Genomic DNA, 21,031 nt, shown 5'->3' on the forward strand with positions numbered 1-21,031 from the left:
AACATAGAAAAAAAAAAAAACAGTAGATTAGTTCGTCAGTACTACCTCACCCTAAGGGAATGAAATATAAGACACTAAAAGATGTAATAGGAAGAAAAGTAAAGAAAAAAGAATATCCTCAAAGAAAAGAAGGAAAAAATAGAAAGAAAGAAAGAAAGAAAAAGAAAGAAATAGAAATATGAAGTAAAACGAAAAGAAAACGGGAGTATAAGAAAGTGGGAAGATTTTGTAATGTCATCCTCACGTAGAAAATAGAATAAAAAGTAAAAAAAAAAAAAGTTAAATACTACAATTAGGTTAAAGACTACGCTTACTTGTCATTCGCAAACATCTATATTTTCTCTTCACAATGAATGTATTTGACTTGGATGATAAGGATTCTCTCTCTCTCTCTCTCTCTCTCTCTCTCTCTCTCTCTCTCTCTCTCTCTCTCTCTCTCTCTCTCTCTGCTTGTAATTTAGAACGCGAAGAAAGCAAGTAGAAAGCACAGCGGCATGAGAGAGAGAGAGAGAGAGAGAGAGAGAGAGAGAGAGAGAGAGAGAGAGAGAGAGAGAGAGAGTTGTCTTGCTTTGACAATCAAGATAAAATATTTGAGCTTCGTATTGATTTTCTAACATGCATTTCTTGTAAAACTTGAAAATATATTACAAAAGAAATTAGTACGGTTGGTTTTCATTTTATTTATTCATTTATCTATTTATTTTTGTATTGTTATAAAAAGATTGAGCTCATCACATTTCATTCTGAGTTTTTTTTTCTTAAGGTATCGGGGAACACAAGGAAAGAAAACAAAATTAAAAAGAAACCGAATAGAATTTCTGTCTTATTTTTTTGACATGAAAGAAAAGAAAATGAAACACGAATAAAAAGAGAAAAAGATTGATGCATTGAAGTTATTTACTTAAAAAAAATAAACTAAAACATAAAGAAGAAACAATAAGCCGATAGGTTAGTTTCGTTCTGTGTTAAGCAAAACTTCAATGAAAAACTGGGCTAGTGAAAACAAACAAAAATAATGATAATAATTAAAAGAAAAGAGTAAATGTATCCTTTAGCTATGGAGGAAAGCAAACTGCAAACAAAATGAAGGAAGAGAAAAGACAAATTAATTTCGTTAAGTGTTAAGGAAGAAAGCTGAGTAGAAATGAAATTACAAGAAATTAAATGAATGAACATCTCGTTTAATTGTGGACGAAAACAAATTGTAAACAAGATGAGGAAAAGAATCAATAAATATTCCCATTGTCTTTCTTATGAAAGGAAATTTTAAAGAAAAGAAATAAATCTATTTATTTGTTAGAAAAAGTAGAGAGAAAGAAAAGGGAAGAAGGAAAAGCATCGTTTAGGTACAATTTGGTTGCAGAAGTAAATAAATAGAAAAAAAAGAGAAGAAGACAAGGAAAGGAATAAAAACATTTAATTACAATTTGGTTCCAGTAAATAAAGAAATAGAAAAAAAACAGAGAGAAAGAAGGAAAGAGAATGTATAAAAGCATCGTTTTGTTACAATTTGGCTACAGAAGTAAAGAGAGAGAGAGAGAGAGAGAGAGAGAGAGAGAGAGAGAGAGAGAGAGAGAGAGAAAGGAATAAAAGCATCGTTTAGTTACAATTTGGTTCTAGGTGTAAAGAAATGATTCAGATCCGTTCGTCTTGCATCACGTGGCGCCGTTTTTATGCGTGGGATAAGGAAAGAAAACAGGCGGTTCATTGTGTCCCGGCGCGGCAAGTCACGTCCGGGAGGCAGAGGAGGAAAGCGTCCGGGTGATCGTAAGGACATGCAAGCAGAGTCCAAAACAAAAGAATAGGTGCTAAAACCTGGTCATGTTGATAGAATAGAGTGAAAAGTGCTGAGTTGAAGAAGCTAGAGGATGAAATGCGCTTGTATGGTTAGATTGAAAGCTGAAGAGTAGATGTGTTAGAATAATGCTTGTAGAGATGGAGGAAAGTTTATTGTGTGAAAAGAATAGGCGTTAAAACTTGGTCGTGTGGATAGAATAGAGTGAAGAGTGCTGAATTGAAGAGACTAGAGGTTGAAATGCGCTTGTATGGTTAGATTGAAAGCTGAAGAGTAGATGTGTTAGAGATGAAAGAGTCCGAATAGAATAGGTGCTAAATCTCTGTCGTGTGAATAGAATACAGGTAAAAAAAAAAAAAAAAAAAGGGCTTATTTGAAGATAATAGAAGGTGAAATGTGCTTGTACGGTTAGATAAAAAAAAAAAACTGAAGAGTAGAAATGTTTAAAGGAAAATCTATTAAGCCCAAACATGTCTGTGCGAAATGAATAAATGTTAAAATAGATCGTGAAAATTGCTTGTTTGAAGAGGATAGAGGTTAAAATATGCTCTTACGGTTAGAGAGAGAGAGAGAGAGAGAGAGAGAGAGAGAGAGAGAGAGAGAGAGAGAGAGAGAGGCGTACATCATCACCGTGAATAACATCGAAGAAGAACAAGAGGAGAATGTAATTAGTAATGATCATCGTCTTCATCCATCTCTTTCCTTTTTATGAAACTTGCCTGTGCTTCCTTCTGTCTTCTTGGAACTTCTTTCATTCTTTCCTGCTTCTCATCTTTCATTCTTTTCGCCTGTTCGTTTTCTTTTCTATTGAATTGTGTCCTCTTTTACTGTTTATCTTCATCTTGTCTTGTTTCTCTTCCTTATTTTCGTTCTTTCTCTTTTCCTTTTGTTCTAGTTAATGAATATCTGCAGAAACTAAAAATGAAGTACGTAGATAGATAGATAGATAGATAGATAGATAGATAGATAGATAGATAGATAGAGATAGATAGATAGATAGAGAGAGAGAGAGATAGATAGATAGATAGATAGATAGATAGATAGAGAGAGAGAGAGATAGAAAAGAAAAGAAAGAAAGAAAGACTGAAAGAAAGATAGACAGATAAAGCAAACTGACAAATCATTAGATAAATCAATAGACTTTCTTCCTTTCTTTCTTTCTTTCCTTTTTTTTTCTCTCTTTCTTACTTATCCGTGGAGAAAGCTGGCTTAATGCTATAGTAGAAATTTAAGAATAATAATAACAATGACAAGAAGAAATATATACAACAATAATAATACATACATAAAAAAATATACTTGACCAAATGACGAACTGTAGAAACAAATACATAAATACAAAAGGCCAGGCGGAGAAGAAGGTAAGTACAGACAGATTCAGGGATAAGTTTTTGCTTCAGGTGTTCCTCTCTCTCACCACCACCACCACCACCACTACCCGCCCCTCACTCCTGGAAGCATCCGCAACGGTGGTGGTGGTGGTTGGAGGCAGTTTGAGGCCAGAGACGGTGCAGTGAGGTGGGTGAGGACTGATCTCTCCACGTGCGCCTCTCTCCTCACCTGTTTTCTCATCTCCCGTAAGCCAAGGTGAGGGTCTGGAGAGGAGAAAGGTAGAGTGAGAGTTTGTCTAGTTTACCTTCACTTGTAGCCACGAGGTTAATGGAAATTGGGCACGTGTTACTATGTTTACCTCGCTTCACTTCCTTAGTTGTCACCCACGCGCTGTCCACTTACACAACAAGATACGTGATACTTTTTTTCGTCTTCCTCTTCGATTTTTGTGATTCGCGATAAGGTTCTGCGTAGTGTTGTGCTGTTAACCCCATCAGTAGCATGACACGTTTTCATATTCATTTTGCTTACTATTTGGTGATTTTATACAGCTTCAGAAACTTATGTAGGGATTGAAATATAGTGAAGACTCTGGCCATTAATCTTCTTACCTCCATAGATCTTTCCTAATGTAAATAAAATCGTTTAATCGTACCTAAAACTCATGGTAAAAAAGTGTTCCAGTACTGAAGGAATTAGTATTTGAGGCACTGTTACTACTCAGGCATATTATTGTACATGTCCGTATTCTTGTTCTATTAGGACAGTCTTTTAAAGGCTGCAAAGTTGTTTAGTTTGATTTTCACGGTTTTTTTTTGGGGGGTTAATCATTCATTAAAACTGTAAAAACAAAAAATTACAACAAATTTCTGTACAACTTGTTTAGTTGGATCGTCTAACCAGTGGCGTGGAATTCCTGTTAAACTCAATAGAATCATAATGACACTTTTGGAAATTCCCACAATTTTCCTTCCTGGTCACGTAGAATTCTTGGTAATCTATCGCTAGTCATACTCGTAAAACACCCTTGGAAACCTGATCATACAACTTCCTTTACAGGGTGTTGAGTGTGACAGGTAAAGAGAGAAAATGTTTAGTAGGTGCACGTTCTATATGACTGTGGGCTGAGAGGTTGTATTTTGTGTGTTATTCACCACTGTCGTCTGCTGGTTACCCAGCCAGCCTTTCCCCTACGGAAAGTCCTCAGAGTTCGTAGTGACCGATCTTCGGGTAGAAATGAGACCACATCACACACAACATACACCGGAAAAGCGAGGCCACAGCCCCCTCGAGTTACATTCCGTACTTATTTGCTACTAGGTGAACAGGGGCTGCACATTAAGATTGTGAGTCGAACGTGCTAACCACTACACTGCACGGTGTGTGTGTTTGTTTGTTTGTTTTGGAAAGAAGTGATTAACTGCGGAATGTCTTTAGAAACTTTCATGAATATATAACGAAGGTACATTTGAGAGAGAGAGAGAGAGAGAGAGAGAGAGAGAGAGAGAGTGTAAGGGGGGGGGGCGTATTCCTTATGAAACAAGACTGAAGCTTTTAGATATATAATCCTTAGGGCATAGAGACGAAAGTTAAAAGACGACCTGGTGGGAATCTTGAGGTGGGTACAGTGGTTAAAACAAGGACGTAAGCAAAATTCCCAGGATCGGTAATCAGGATAGAACCAGAAATAATGGGTTCAACCTGGGAAATTTAGAAAAAAGATAAGGAGGAACTGGTTTTCAAAGAGTGGTACATGAATGGAACGGACTCAGCATTCAAGTTTTTAGTGCTTGGACGTAGGAGAGGTTTAAGAGATAAGAGCAATTAATGGATGGGGTTGATAGAAGATAATTTAACATCACATAAACATCATTTACTCTTGTTTTCATCTACAATACTAAAAGCAGAACTAACATCCTACTACCCACATGCATATTACAGTGTGTCTACTCTAAAGTGGCTCCTGGGTCTGTTTGAATGGTGTGCCTGGGAATACGTGGTTGTCAGATCTTGAGGAAAACAGTGAGCTATCCTTGTCATAAGCGCGCTGATCAACAGAAAACAAATATTATTCACATCAAATCAATAAGCTACAATATGTTTTAAATCCAGGAGCAGTTTTAGAGTACTATAGCAACAAAACCCTCACTATTCCACCCGAGAAATTGAATGAACGGAGGAAACAAGAGGGAAGGTGATAATTTTCAGTGTCCACGAGAGAAAGAAGGCGAGAAGAGAGAAGGCAAAACGGGGAAGATTTATATCGGAAAGGTGCTAATGCCTGACCCCTTTTAGTCCTATTCCTCCACCTTAGAGGAAAAGAGAGAAAGGAGGGAGGGAAAGGACCCACACATGAGAATACATCGTAAGAAATTAATGGAAGCTTCAAGGAGTCATGAGAGGTATACATGGCAGTCCCTATACAAAACACACATACATATCACACTCATCTATAAGTTTACCTAATCTTCATATCAGAGAGAGAGAGAGAGAGAGAGAGAGAGAGAGAGAGAATACATCGACATATCAACATTATTTACAAATTTGCCCAGTCTTTTTATATCAGAGGTTGAGGAAGGGAAGGAAAAAGATCAAAATCTCTATCTGTCAACCAACTCTATAAAGCTGTCTAATCTTTTCATATGAGAGAGAGAGAGAGAGAGAGAGAGAGAGAGAGAGAGAGAGAGAGAGAGAGAGAATAAAAGACCAAAACATCCATCTATTAATTCCATCTATAAATTTACCTAATCTTTTATGCCAGTGAGGGAGGGAGAGAAAAAGACCGAAACATCCATATATCAACATCATCAACAGATCTAACCACTATATCTGCACTAGAGAGGGAGGAAGAGTGGGAGGGTAGGAGGAATAAAGACACAAAGAACATGCATCAATAAAAATCAGCAAATCTACCCACTATTTCTTATACTAGAGAGGAGGAAGAGTGGGAGGGTAGGATGAATAAAGACACAAAGAACATCCATCTATAAACATCAATAAATCAACCCAATCTCTTTATAGAAAACCAGGGCGTGTGGCAGCTCCGAGACAAGTGACAGGTGGGGAAAAAACATCAAATAAACTTTACAAACTGGTGGTGGTGAAGAAAAACGTTACTAGATAGTGGTATTGGTGATGTTAATGATGGTGATGCACGATTTTGTTGGTGACACAAGGACTATCGGTGTATTAGAAGAACAAGGCATCTCATTCTGGTAAATTTGTCCCATAATGTTTTGAATTAAGATAAAGTCACTAGTGGTGGAGGTGGTAACAGTGGTTAGGCCTGTTTTTTTAGTCCGCTTTCTCTCTCTCTCTCTCTCTCTCTCTCTCTCTCTCTCTCTCTCTCTCTCTCTCTCTCTCTTTCTCTTCCTAGCAGCATTTTGCTCGAAATGAAACGGAAAACCCAAGAACACTTTACTTCCGTGTCAACAACCTAGACGAGAGAGAGAGAGAGAGAGAGAGAGAGAGGGGCGGGGGATTATTTCGTTGGCTGGAAAATCCTATGGAATCCCCAGACGATCCTTGTTGCCACACACACACACACACACACACACACACACACACACACACACACACAAGTAACCTTCACCCATTAGAGACGATTATTATTATTTTTGTTGTTGTTGTTGTTGTTGTTGTTGTTGTTGTTGTTGTTGTTTTCTCGTTCTCTTCCTCCATATTCTGTTCTTCATTATCATCATCATCATATTTTATTATTGTTTCTTCTTCTTCTTCTTCTTCTTCTTCTTCTTCTTCTTCTTCTTCTTCTTCTTCTTCTTCTTCTTCTTCTTCTTCTTCTTCTTCTTCTTCTTCTTCTTCTTCTTCTTCTTCTTCTTCTTCTTCTTCTTCTTCTTCTTCTTCTTCTTCTTCTTCTTCTTCTTCTTCTTCTTCTTCTTTTCTTCTTGTTCTTCTTGTTCTTCTTCTTCTTCTCTTTCTCCTCTTCCTCCTCTTCCTCCTCCTCCTCCTCCTCCTCCTCCTCCTCCTCCTCCTTCTTCAGTTGTGAATAATACACCTCTCTTTTTTCTCCTTCCTCACTTTACTCACCCATCTATATATACACATCTACATCTTCTACATCACTCCATTACTCTTATTACTTACTCTCCATTTAGTACTACATTACTCTTTATACATCTGCTACATTATTCCCTCCTTATCTTCTATGTTTTTCCTCAATGCCTTACGTTACGGTGCTTTCATTAGGCCTCTGTGTGTTTCCTGCGTGTTGTCATCAGCTGGGAAGAAAAGAACAAAAGGCTTAAGAACTAGTAATGTCTTCCTCTCCTCCTTGTCCCCACCTCCTTGACTTTCATTGTTTTGTTCTAAGTTGGTTTGTCCTTTGGCTTCGTTGTCACTTTTGCATTGTTTTTTTTTTTTATTATTTTTTCTTGTTATTCTTTTTTTCCAGTAATGTGTTGGTAATTGCGTTTTGATTTATCTTTTTCTTGGCTTCGTTGTCATTAGAAGTTTTTTTTTAATTGTGTTTTCTTTTAATTAGTTTTATTGGTGCTTATTTCCTCTCTCATTCATATGTTGCTAATTAGATTTTAACTATTTTTTTTCTTCTTTTACTTCCGTTGTTCTTAGAAATTTGCATTAAGTTTTCTTTGATCAGTTTTCTTTGGTGTTTGCTTACTTTCGTTTTTCAGTAATGTACGTTGCTCATTATATTTCAACTTCACGAGATTTGTACTTTCTTATATTTTTTTTTCATATTTAGACTTTCATTGTCATTAGAGTTTAAGAATAAGGCTTTTCATTGTCCTCTGTACAATAACCACGCCTTTTTAGGATAGATGACTATGCAAAAGTACCTAACAGAAAGAAAGTCTGGTTTTTATATTATGTTTCTTCACCGATGTCTTGAAATAGATATCTAATTTATGCTTAACTTCCTGTAGAGTGTTATGAAAGGCGAGTTGAGTGACTAATGTTTTGCTATTGTTTTTGTAAGTTTATTCTTCTTTCCTTCCTCTCTTTGTTACCTGGCCATGATCTGAATTGCCTCCCACTGGTCTCTTTGAATAGGCACGTAGCTACTCTTTTGTTTTGACTTGCTGCAGCGTGGTAAGAATTGTATGATGGGAGATTCTTGTGTCGTTATTGTTGTGTATGTTTTTTTTTTTTTTTATTCGTTCCTTTTTCCTTCTTTCTTCTTTTTGTCTTTCTTTTTCTTTCTTTCTTTTTTTATCATTGTTTTTTGCTTTTCCTGATTCCTGTTGTAAGAATGTTGTGTAAGTTAGTTTTATTTTTTCTATTGCTTCATTCTTTTCTAATTCTTTTTATTATTATTATTATTATTATTATTATTATTACTAAGTTCTTTTCTTGCCTTTCCTTGATTCATATATTTTTTTTCGTTTGTTAAGTCTATTCCTTCCCTGGCCACTTTCTTTTCTTTATCCATTTCCTTATTATTTTCTTCTTTCTTTTCCTTAGTTTCTCTTAAATGAAACGAAACTTTTATCTTTTATGTTTCCTGATCTGTAATTGTTGTAAAGTAAATCACATTCTTTTCTTCTTTCTTCCTCTTCATTCCTCCATCGCCTCTTGTTTTCTCTCCTTTCTTCTCTCTCTCTCTCTCTCTCTCTCTCTCTCTCTCTCTCTCTCTCTCTCTCTCTATATTATCCTTCCTTCTTTCATTCCTTCCTTTCTTCCTTCTTTCTTTCCTTCATTCTTCTCATTCATTCATTCCTTCTTTCTATTTCCTATTATTCACTTCCTTTCTTCTCTACTGTTTCCTTTCATTGTTTTCTTCCTTCTTTTTTTCCTTCCTCCCTCCCTTTCTTACTTCCTATCTTACTTCATTCCTTACCTCTCTTTCACCATTACTTCTTTCTTTCTTGTTTCATCCCTTCCGCCTCTTTTTTCCCATTTCTTTGTATCGGTCTTCCTTCCTTCCTTCCTTCCTTCTTTCCTTCCTATAATAACGTTCCTCCTTCCATTACCAGCTATGCAATGTAAATCCCCTTCTGAATAATTACACATCTACCTGGCCTTACAATTCACATCCTTCCTTTGAGTGACGAGGTGACCTGCTATATAGGCGTTCGTGGTTCTTATTCTACTCAGTAAGGCTTTGATCGTCAGTAAGTAAATAGTTGGTCAAGCAGGTCATCGTTAAAGTTTCAGTCAATTTTAGCTCACCAGTTAGTCATTAGTTAGGCTTCAGTCATCAGTACCTGTGAATCATAATGCAAGTTTTTAGTAGCCACCACTACCACCACCACTGCCACTGCTACACATACCACCACCATTACCACTACACGCACCACCACCACCACCACTGCCACTGCTACACATACCACCACCATTACCACTACACGCACCACCACCATCACCACTGCCACTGCTACACATATCACCACCATTACCACTACACGCACCACCACCACCACTGCCATTACCACCACGCACCACCACCACCACCACTGCCACTGCTACACATACCACCACCATTACCACACGCACCACCACCACCACGCACCACCACCACCACCATTACCACTACACGCACCACCACCACCACCACTGCCACTGCTACACATATCACCACCATTACCACTACACGCACCACCACCACCACCACCACCGCCACCACCACCACTGATTCACTGTCCCTGCACAAAAGGAGATAGATCAAAAGCATTGATGCAGAGAGAGAGAGAGAGAGAGAGAGAGAGAGAGAGAGAGAGAGAGAGAGAGAGAGAGAGAGAGAGAGAGAGAGAGAGAGAGAGAGATAATAATTAGGCAACTTAATTCTAACCCTATCAGTTTGTCATATATTGTCTTAATCTATTTATTATCATTCATTCGGCTGTGTGGACCACGAGATATCATCGTTATAGCATATTGCCATCCATTTTGTATTGTGCATAAAGAAATAAACAAACAGACCTCTTGATACATATGAAGGAGTCTGTGATAAATAATGATAGTAATAATGATAGTGATAATGAATAACTCGTACCTTTTTCGTAATGTGTTCATATTCTATACCATTACCAAACCATTTGTATCATTGCGTGACTCGTGGACAAATAATTATTGGGGATGTTACCTTGACTAAACCTTGACCACTAGTAATAGTAATTGAATGTACACTTCGATCCTCATTAAAGATTTTGATCCCTTATTTGAAAGTTAGATCCTTTGTTAGAAAGTTCAATCCATTTATCAACATTCTCTCCTCCAGACGCTTCAGCAGCTACGATGAGGCATACGAGAGGTGGGGAAGGAGCCGCGACTATGTTTTCCTGGAAGGCGGCGGCGGTAGTGTTGGCAACCTTGGGATTTTTCGCACCCGTTCATGGTCATTTCGGTAAGGAGTTATGTGCTGGTATGGTCAGATGCTTCTTCTTGTCAGTTAGGCGTATAGTTTGTCTTTGCCTGTCTTAGTGATATGCCTAATACAAAGATTATAATAGGCCTACTGATTTACAGCTTCCGTTACTTTCTTATTCGTCTTTTTTTTTTTTTTCCAATTGTATTCTGAAGCTGTGGAAGAGCCAAAAAATGTATAACTCTATGATAAAACTGTACCGGAATACATTACGTCAAGTAAGACATTATTACAACTTGGTCTTTTTTTGTTTGATAGTTTTTCGTTGCCCATGGCCAGTTTCTCCTCTCACGTAAAAAAATAAATAAATAAAACAACAATACGACATTTAGATTTATAATACAATCCGTACAACACAATATTCATGACCCAATCGCCTCTCACAAATGCCACACAACAAAGATTCTTGCAGCCTGCCTTACGTTGTTACCTGTGTGTTGTCACTGGAGTGTGTCTGTTCCGTGCAGGGAGCTGTGAAGACCACACCCCGGAGTGCCCTCGCCTTGCCAGAATCGGACTCTGCCAGTCACGCCGACAGTTTATGCTGCAGAACTGTCCTGTGAGCTGCAACGCCTGTGTAGGTATGTGTGTGTGTGTGTGTGTGTGTGTGTGTGTGTGTGTGTGTGTGTGTGTGTGTGTGTGTTGATAATAGTAATAAATGTCACTCTACCTTTCTATCTATCTGTCTATCTATCTTTTAATACGTATGTTGTTGTTGGTAAGTTTATCTATCTGTCTATCTATCTGTTTATCTATCTATCTGTGTGTGTGTGTGTGTGTGTGTGTGTGTGTGTGTGGATGGGTGGGTGGATGGGTGTGTGTGTGTATGTGACCATATAATTCTGATTAGTCTTAATTTTTCCTCCTCCAGCTTCTCCTCTTTCTGCTCCCTCTCCCTCCTTCTCCTCCACCTCCACCTCCTCCTCCTCCTCCTCGTCCCATTACCAACTTAATCATTTACCACCACTACCACCACCACCACCACCACCACCACTCGCTACCCTTCTCTCCCTTTCAGACCCAAACTGTTTCGACCGGAGCGCTCGATGCACCCCGATGGCGCAGAGAGGGTTGTGCGAGACCCAAAAGTCATTCATGTTGGCGCAGTGTCCCCACTCCTGCGACGCCTGCAGGATCGGGGCGCCCACTGCTATAGGCTTCACTAACTTAAAGACTATCATCAATCCGGACTTCGGTGAGATTGGTGTTGGGTTAGGTTAGGTTAGGTCGGGTCAAGTTTCCTTTTTTTTTCTGTATGTCTTTCTTTCTTCGTTCGTTCGTTTTTTCGTTTTTTTCTTTTTTATTGCTTTTTTTTGTTCATTTTTCCTTTTGTTGTTCTTCTTCCCCTCTGTTTCCTCTCCCTCTTCTCTCTTATCTTCCTCCTCCTCTTTTTATATTATCTGTCTGCCTGCCTTTCTTGAGTTCAGTCGTTCGTTTTTTTTTCTCTCTTTTCTTTTTCCTTTTTATGTTTTTGTCTGGTTTTTGTTTTCTTGTTTTGTTGCTGTTCTTTTCCTCCTCCTCTTACTCTGTTCTCTTCTCTTATTATCAGTACTACTTTTCACTTTAATGCATGAAGGTGACCGAGGGCACAATTATACACACATAAAAAAAATAAGAGGAAAAAACTCGCTAACTAGAATTATTTACAAAGGCCAGTGAAATTTTTACTCAGCTTTGGTCACGTCAATTAAGATTTAAGTTATGTTAGTTTCAATCAGGCAAGATATTTTTAAGTTCTATAGGTTTTCATGAGAATTATTTTCAGATTATAGAGATGATGCTTCAAATTTTTTTTTGCCATTGATATTAAGTTATATAAGATATTGTGAAATGATATTGGCTCCCTTAAAATTCTCAAAGGCTGTAGAGATGATCCGTCTGGTTTTCTTTTCTTTCCCTTTTTTTCTTCTATTGATGATCCAGAATCCTTGAACCTTGAAAACTCGCTTGGCTGGACACGTGTACCTCCCAGAAGAGCGTGTTTGCAGCGCTGGTAATCAGCGAATCACTTGGGAAAGCGGAACTTGTGACCAGATTATGAAACGCTTCTGCCAACACTTTCCTGCATTCTAAAGCCTCTAGTTGAAGATGTAATGGTTTTTACGAGTGTATTCATAGTTCTAGGAACAGATTAACAAAAGTTCTTTACCATTAGCAAGAATAACACTCTTGAGAACTCGGTTAATCATATCTGTACTCTGAAAAGTCGTAGTGAGAGAGCAAAGCATTTAAGGAAAGGCTCTATTTGAATTTACACAGTTTTTAAGGGTATTTTTATGCTTTTCGTGACAAATTAACAAGATCTCTTTATCATTAAGGGGAAAAACATTATTGAAATTCAGACTAATCTTCTCTGTAACCTTTAAAATTATTGTAGTGAGAGCGAAGCGTTTCGGAATGCGGTGCTGGGTCGTGATGCGCGGCTGGAGTGACTGGTCTGGCAGGGTGCAAGGCCTGGCCGGGTGGTGGGTGACTTGGGCCAACACGTTCCACCTGACTAACGCTCGTGCTGCTCTCTGTATCTTTTTTTTACTTGTGTACTTGTTCCTTCAGTTCACGCTACACAGTGCAAAGACAACGAGACTCTGAGAACAAGTTGATTATGTTCTTCTTTCATCGTGTTTCATTTCTAAGTTGCTGCGTGGTCAAGATTGTTTAGTGATTGAGTATAAATTTATTCAGTTTGCATAGTAGGGAGAGGCTAAGACCTTGAAAGCGAGTGAGAAATAAACACAAGGAAATTTAGTTTTTGTTACATCTTGTCTCATCCATGAATTATTAAGAGAACAGAGGAGAAAATACAATATCTATTTATGTACTCATTTATTTCCGTCTTTGTTACTCATTTACGCGTATTGAAAAGTCATTAAGACTGTTTTCAGAGGCAACAGAGAGGAGTAATCAGATTCTCGTGGATATTTCCTATCAATATCTGTTAAACTATCCCTAGAAACGTGAAAACTCTCTTAAAGAAGAAAAAAAATTACTTTCCACTGCTAAGATCTTTTTAAGGGTAGGTAGGGAACGAGAAACGAGAAAGCGAGATCCACTGAAGATAGTAAAAAATGGTTAAAATCTTAGGATTAGTGTCTTCAAACTTAATGAGTTTTCCTACTTTTCCTCCTGCCAGATACATTGCACTCTAGTAAATTTGATCTGGCTTCTACTTCACTGACCTCTATATCCCTGACTGACTGAGCTCTCCAGTATCTACAACTCTCCAGCATTTACTTGACCTCTGTTTTGCTGAAGGGTACCCTGCACTCCATTCACCTGTCCTTGTGTGTGTTCCTTACAGACTGTGGCAGGCCTTATCCCCCGCAGGCAGGACGAAGGAAGCGCCAGATTATCTTCCCCGATGAGATCGAGGATATCATGAAGAGATTCCCGCCGGGCGCTGTTGCCAACCCTCGCCGCCCACAGGTAAGTAGAAAAAAAAGTAAATAAGAGAATAGATAGATACAGAAACAGGTAGAGATGTAATATACGGCAAATTGTGACGCAAGATTATGTGCTGTTTTGATTGTCGAACTTTTTGACATCTAATTAAGTAGAGAACACTTAATAGTACTTTATAATTTGGTGAGAAGTTGTAGCTCATCCATGTCTTCTCCTCACAGCCGCAGGAAGGCACCCAGCCAGTCGTGCCACTGTCATCGCCAGGTGAGCATAAGTTTGTGTCTATCCTGGCCTAAAGATAAGGTGTCAGGTTGTTAGTGCTGAGTTATCAAGAAGGTTCAAAAGAAGATTAGACCAATTCATGGATGAGGATGATGGGTGGTAATAAGTAGATATGTATAGTACAGGCTTTGTGACTTACAACATATTAGTATAAGAAAATAAAGGAAGCAAGAAGCCACCAGACCAGCACTTGTCTGTCCCTGCATGAAACATACCTACCTACATATTTTTGCCCATCATACGCATCCATATATTAGTCTAATATTCCTTTAAACTTCCCTAATGACCCTTATTCTATAATACTCTTATCTTTCATTGCTTTCATATTTTATCTATTTATTCATTATTTTTTTTTTTTTTATTTTAGCCTAACTCAAAAGGCGTAACTTCTTCAAGTATGTCTTTTTCCCCATTTGTGTCAATACACGGTGCTTTCCCTCTCACAGGCACACCGGCGCCGGCACCATCAGAAGGTCTCGGTGACCTGAGTGTGCACGACACCTTCTGCGGCTCCACGCCCATCACAGACCGCTTCCTGCTCACCGCCGCTCACTGCGTCTTCGATTCTGACCAGCCGTGAGTTCACACGCTCCTTCCTTCACTAATACATTCGTCATTTGTATTCACCCTCTCGTTCATCCTTTAACAAAAAAGTTAAAAAATCTGTCAAAATTTTTACCTCATAATGGATGTACAGATGGGTCCCTGCTTGATGAAGCAGCATTCCTACTCTTACTTTTGTCTGCAGCGACATGTCAGTTTAAGAGATTTTAAAAAGTAAATATCATAGGCCAGAAGTCATGATACGTCAGTTAAACCACTCCCCTTATCACCTCATACGTCCTCTCTCTCTCTCTCTCTCTCTCTCTCTCTCTCTCTCTCTCTCGTGACCCAGAGTGAGGACTGTGCGGCTGGGGGAGCTGGACTTCTCACGGGAGGACGAGGCCAACGCGAGACCCGTGGACTACGCCGTGGAGCAAATTATCGTACACCCCGACTTTGAGTGAGTAGTGTGTGTGTGTGTGTGTGTGTGTGTGTGTGTGTGTGTGTGTGTGTGTGTGTGTGTGTGCCTAAAGAAGGTATCACACGGGCACTTTTTCCTGCGGTGTCATGTCATGCGACACCATTTCTGACGAGATGTCACAAAAAAGGGAGATTTCGCTCGATGCGGGGTCCACGGAAACTATCGAAAACTCTTGCGGATTTCCTGCGAATAGCAGTCATTGAAAGTGTGTAGTGAATATAATGTATTAAATATAATGTTGTAATATACTTATCATTTAATTGGTGTTAGGTATCAGTACTTGAGTATGAAAATTCAACTGTTAGATATGAGCATGGAACATTGATTTGATTTTGTAGTTTGTTTACATTCTGCTTTCGCCCATCCCGGCAGTACCGCCTCGAATCAAACCAAAAGATTATCGGCTGCTGCATTATCACCCATTACGACTCCACTTACATGGGGAAGACAGGTGGAATACACACTGATTGACTTGGTTCTCGATCAGCCACCTCTGTGGAACGCCTCTTATCCCAATGGGCCAATTGTACTTCATCTTCTAGAATCTAGAGACAGCATCCTGCTATACTGGCTGCTTTCTTCCCTTCTAGCTAACCATTTTCGTGTCCACATCCTCCTCATCCTCTGTTACTGTACTCGTTCTTCTTCTTGCAAAGCAAGTACACAGACTCCCACTTTTTTTTTTTAAGAGGGAGAACTGCCAAGGAAAAAAAAAAAAAGGCGCACTGGAATTGTAGTCTCCATAAAAGACTCAAAAGAATTAGTCAAAATTCAGGGACAAATGTCTTGACACCTCTCTCTTAAAAGAACTTAAGTCGTAAGAAGATGAATTCCAGAGTTTTTCAGTGAAAGGTATGAATGACTGAGAGTACTGGTTAACTATTGTATTAGAGGGTTGGACAGAATAGAAATGAGAGGAAGAGGAAAGCCTTGTGCAGCGAGGCCTTAGGAGAAAGAGAGGCATGCAGGTCACAAGATCAAGAGAGCAGTTAGCATGAAAATAGCGATAAAGGATAGAAAGAGATGCAACATTTCGACGGTGAGAGAGGGAGAGGCTGAAGACAGTCAGTCAGAGGAGGAAAGCTGCTGATGATACCAAAAGCTTTTGATTCCACCCTATCTAATAAAGCTGTATGAGTGGAACCGCCCCCCCCCAAACATGCGATGCGAAGAGTACTCCATACAAAGACGAATAAAGCCCTTGTACAGAGTTAGCAGTTGCAGGGGCGAGAAAAACTGGTGGAGACGCCGCAGGACGCCTGACTTCGTAGAAGCTGTTTTAGTAAGAGATGAGATGTGAAGTTTCCATTTAAGATTATGAGTAAAGGATAGGCCGAGGATAATTAGTGTGGAAGAGGAGACAGTTTAGTCATTGAAGAAGAGGGGATAGTTGTCTGGAATGTCTGCTAAAATAGCTCGGTTAATGGCACCCATGCTTGGTAATTTCGCTTCTTCTACTGTTTGTTTTGTTGTCCCGCTGCCGCGCGTGGTTGTTGTCTTTCTTGAGATGCCGTGTGCTATTATTTCCTGCGACGTCTCGTCGGACATGCTGTCACATGACGCGATTTCACAGGAAAAGACCAACTGTGTGATACGGGCTTTAACTTACCTAACCCGTTCCCATGGTCCTCCTGTGGCAGTCCATCGTCGCTGGAGAGGTACAATGACGTGGCACTCATCAAGACAGTGGAGCCGATGCAGTTTAACGAGGTGGTGTTTCCCTTCTGCCTCTCCGACAAGACCCCGACCCCCGGCTCCAGTGTCACCGGCGCAGGCTTCGGTCTCGTCAACGCCAGTAAGTGCACCACGCCGGGCCTTCACACCCTGCTGGACATCAGCTTATTCATCCCCTCTAGATGTAGCATCTCCCTACAGGGCTCTTCAAGGCATCTCCCACCAAATCTCTCATGTATTTCCTCCTCTCTATGACTTGAACTCTTTCAAGAAGGTGGTTTCAAGCTATCCTTTAATTTTTGATGACCTCTTGAATGTTCAGGTAGCGGCACCTTAGTTGGTATTTATTATCATTATCATCAGTCATAATAATTTTCCTTATTATTATTATTATTATTATTATTATTATTATTATTATTATTATTATTACTATTATTATTATCATTATTATTATTGTTGATTTTATTATTATTATATTATTATTATTATTATTATTATTATTATTATTATTATTATTATTATTATTATTATTATTTCGATGCCCTTGGCCAGTATTCCTCTTACATAACAATAAAAAAAATATGTGAAGTACAAAGCCTCTATTAAAGAATCTCATAGTAAGGCGTCAGGGTGAGGACTTTAAGTTTTGGCCTTGAGTGTTAAGGGCGACATGGTGGAGGGATGTTGTAAGTGTTGTAATCCCATGTCAACGTTAATTAACCTCCCCTCTTCCCGCAGCACACAGACCCTCGCGGCTACAAGAGGCGGACCTGGAGGTGCTGGAGGCCTCGAGGTGTGAGAGCATCTTCGAGCGGGAGCAGTTCACGCCACAGTTGAGGCTGAGGTATCCACAGTTGCTGCAGGGCCAGAGTATCCTGTGCGCCACCTACCCTGATAGGAGCGCCTGCCAGGTGAGTGCGCTTGCAGGACTCTCACACTGTTGTATTTTGTACCACTACTAGTGATGTCAACTACAGGTCACAAAAAAAACTCTTAAACAGCTAAAACGTAAATAAATGAATTAGTAGTTACAAAAATAATTCAGTTGTATTATGGATGAAGCTCTAAAAATTTTCCCTCTGGATTATGTCAGAAAGTCCGAGTTTTTTTTTTTCATACATATATCTTTTGATACCTTGTGATCGCTTGTACTCCCTTGTACTGTCTTGTCATGTTTTGAAATGTCTTGGAATTCCTTGTAATGCCTTGTAAACAGTTGCAATAGCTTGTACTCCTTTGTAATCCATTGCAATGTCTTGTAATCCATTGAAATACCTTGTACTCTCTTGTAATACCTTATAATCCTTTCGAAATCCTTGTAATTTTGAAATTCTTGTAATCTTCTGATATCACTCTTAACGCCTTTGTAATTTCATGTAATCCTTTAATATCAACCTTAATTCCTTTGTAATTTCTCATAATCCATTAACTTCACTCTTCTTCACTCTTATAATTCCTTGCAATCCTTTGATATCGCACGTATATCCCTTATAACATCTCGTATACCGGTGCAATCTCCTCAGGGTGACTCCGGCGGCCCGCTCTACATGGACAGGAACAATCTGCGCTTCCTGGTGGGCATCGTGGGCAGCGGCGTGTCCTGCAGGGCCAACGGCATCTCTATCCTACCGGGCCTCTACATCAACGTGGCGGACCATATTGAGTTCATTGACAGTGTTCTCTACAGCCCGTCCCCCTTCTGAGCACCAGGACGCCGTGAGGAAAACCCCTCTCTCTCTCTCTCTCTCTCTCTCTCTCTCTCTCTCTCTCTCTCTCTGCGCTTTAATCTGTTAGTGGTAACTGTCCTGTGCATTTGTTAGTCTATCATAAAGACTGTTTCATACTAACAACTGCTACTACTACTACTACTACTACTACTACTACTACTACTACTTGGAGCTTTAAAAGAAAACGTAACAAATATAAGGATGAAAAATGCTGAATAGAAAGAGGTGGATATGTTTTATACAGCAATTGCCACGTGTAGGCCTAACGGCTTCTTGCAGCTTCTTTCTAAGACGGAAGCTGCTGAAGAGGTGAGAGGCGAGCAGTCCCTTTAATATCATCCCAGTTATCGTTCATCTGTCATTCTACATTACGCTGTGTCGCCAGAAAGGCTGAACAGCGCTTCCCGTACACTCTTCAAGTGTGCCTTAACGTAAAAAAAAAAAAGGAAATGTAAATAATGTTCCAATGGTAACCAGGATTTTGAAACACTTCCACGCTGCACCTCCGCTCTAGTTGATGTTACACGGTGGGTTTTGTTTGTTTTTTCATGTAGGAGGGAAAAATTGGCTTAGGACTACAAAATTTGTTGAACAAATAGGCCCACTTAGATGCCAGTCCCCAACACGGCGGAGAGGTGTTTTCTTATGGTTCTAGTGATAGATTAACGAGATTTCTACATTCTTAAGAGGAGAAACACTCTTGAGAGCCCGGCTAATGATCTCTGTGACCTTTGAAAGTAGTTGTGATGAGATTAAGTCGTGTTGAAATTGACAGGAAAGGAAATGTTAATTAGATTTGTTATTATAGTAAAGACTTCTCACTTTTGTTTTACGTAATACATTATGGGGAAGATATTGCACTCTCTCTCTCTCTCTCTCTCTCTCTCTCTCTCTCTCTCTCTCTCTCTCTCTCTCTGTGTGTGTGTGTGTGTGTGTGTGTGTGTGTGTGTGTGTGTGTGTGTGTGTGTTTTTCTTCGTCCTCTATTTCCGTGAGTTATATAAGACGTTTTATGTGTCTATTAATAAAATTAGTTTCTTTGACCTACAATTCTGTTAATTTCTCCTATCCCATGTGTAAACCAGAGAGAGAGAGAGAGAGAGAGAGAGAGAGCACAATATCTTTCCCATAATACATTACATAAAACAAAAGTGAGAAGTCTTTACTATAATATCAGATCTAATTAACGTTTCCTTTCCTGTCAATTTCAGTATTTTCAGTATTTTTATTCCTCTGAGAGCAGGAAGGTGGGGACTCCAGGGTTTTGACAGCTCTCGGTTGCCATGAAGAGCACAAGAGCGTCCGCAAGTACCATAAACAAATCATGCCACACGCCTTCATTGTTTCCATGTCATTGTGTTATTCAGGACAAACGTGAATTCCTTGATTGAAAAAAAAAAAAAAAATAGGGAAATGTAAACAAACTATATCACTCGCCTTTATTGTTTTATTGTTATTGTGCTGTTGAGAAGAACAGAATTAAATGTTTTGACGTGAAAGAAAAATAAAGAAATCAAAAGTGTGAGATTGTATTGATGTATGAACGGTACTATCGGGAAAGCTTAGACGTGTTATGAGTCTGAGTGGTGGAAACTCCAAACAGTAGATACATCCTGTGTTTTACTATAGTGCTAACATTAAGCCCAGGTAGAGGCAAAGGTTTCCCATGAGACACTTACACTCTCTCCGCCAAAACCCCTCTTCTTCTCGCCCCTCCCACTGCCTCTCTCTCTCTCTCTCTCTCTCTCTCTCTCTCTCTCTCTCTCTCTCTCTCGGTAATAAAACGAAATGAATATTATTTCTACACTGGCACTTGTCGTCTGCCCCGCTGCTCTCTTAACATAAAGGCACAGGCACAGACAATGTGTGTGTGTGTGTGTGTGTGTGTGTGTGTGTGTGTGTGTGCACGCCAATACAAAGTGTGTAGATTAAAAAGACAGTAGGAGAAAAGAAATGAAAAAATGGAAAGATGGAATGAGTAAACAAGTGAGGGTTAAACACCAATTATTAAACATACAGCTTTGTGATTGGTCGCTCTCACACACACACACACACACACACACACACACACGGATAGAGAGAGAGAGGTCTCAGAGGCTCAGACTAGTTGACTTCGTGAGAGCGTAGCGTTAACACTATTACCACACAGCCACCTCAATCACCACACGCCACACAAATACTAGACGCCACCATCTGATTCCACCACAGTATCATCAGACACCACCACACCACACCACAGTACCACCAGACACCACCACAATACACCAGACACAACCACAACACAACACACCAGACACAACCACACCACACCAAACACCACCACAACACATAAGACACAACCACACCACACCAAACACCACCACAACCACACCACACCAGACACCACCACAACACACAAGACACAACCACACACACCAAACACCACCACAACACACCAGACACAACCACACCACAC

At 39.6% G+C, this 21,031-nt stretch overlaps 1 protein-coding gene across 2 annotated transcripts; it reads left to right on the forward strand.

Annotated features, from left to right (window-relative positions):
• The first annotated feature begins 3,245 nt into the window (after positions 1–3,245).
• On the forward strand, positions 3,246–20,098 carry LOC123515464 (serine protease persephone-like). 2 transcript variants are annotated; one of them, XM_045274051.1, is made up of 11 exons: positions 3,246–3,382; positions 10,326–10,451; positions 10,940–11,053; positions 11,491–11,667; positions 13,771–13,895; positions 14,093–14,135; positions 14,600–14,729; positions 15,049–15,156; positions 16,818–16,972; positions 17,590–17,762; positions 18,375–20,098. In XM_045274051.1, the coding sequence occupies exons 2-11, from the start codon at positions 10,343–10,345 to the stop codon at positions 18,552–18,554; spliced, it is 1,314 nt and encodes a 437-aa protein (XP_045129986.1). In that variant the 5' UTR covers positions 3,246–3,382; positions 10,326–10,342; the 3' UTR covers positions 18,555–20,098. The 2 variants fall into 2 exon arrangements, with proteins under 2 accessions (XP_045129986.1, XP_045129987.1); XM_045274052.1 differs by having other exon boundaries at positions 3,308–3,405.
• The last annotated feature ends 933 nt before the right edge of the window (positions 20,099–21,031 follow it).

Source organism: Portunus trituberculatus, chromosome 39 (assembly GCF_017591435.1).
Source record: "Portunus trituberculatus isolate SZX2019 chromosome 39, ASM1759143v1, whole genome shotgun sequence".
Lineage (NCBI taxonomy): Eukaryota > Metazoa > Arthropoda > Malacostraca > Decapoda > Portunidae > Portunus > Portunus trituberculatus.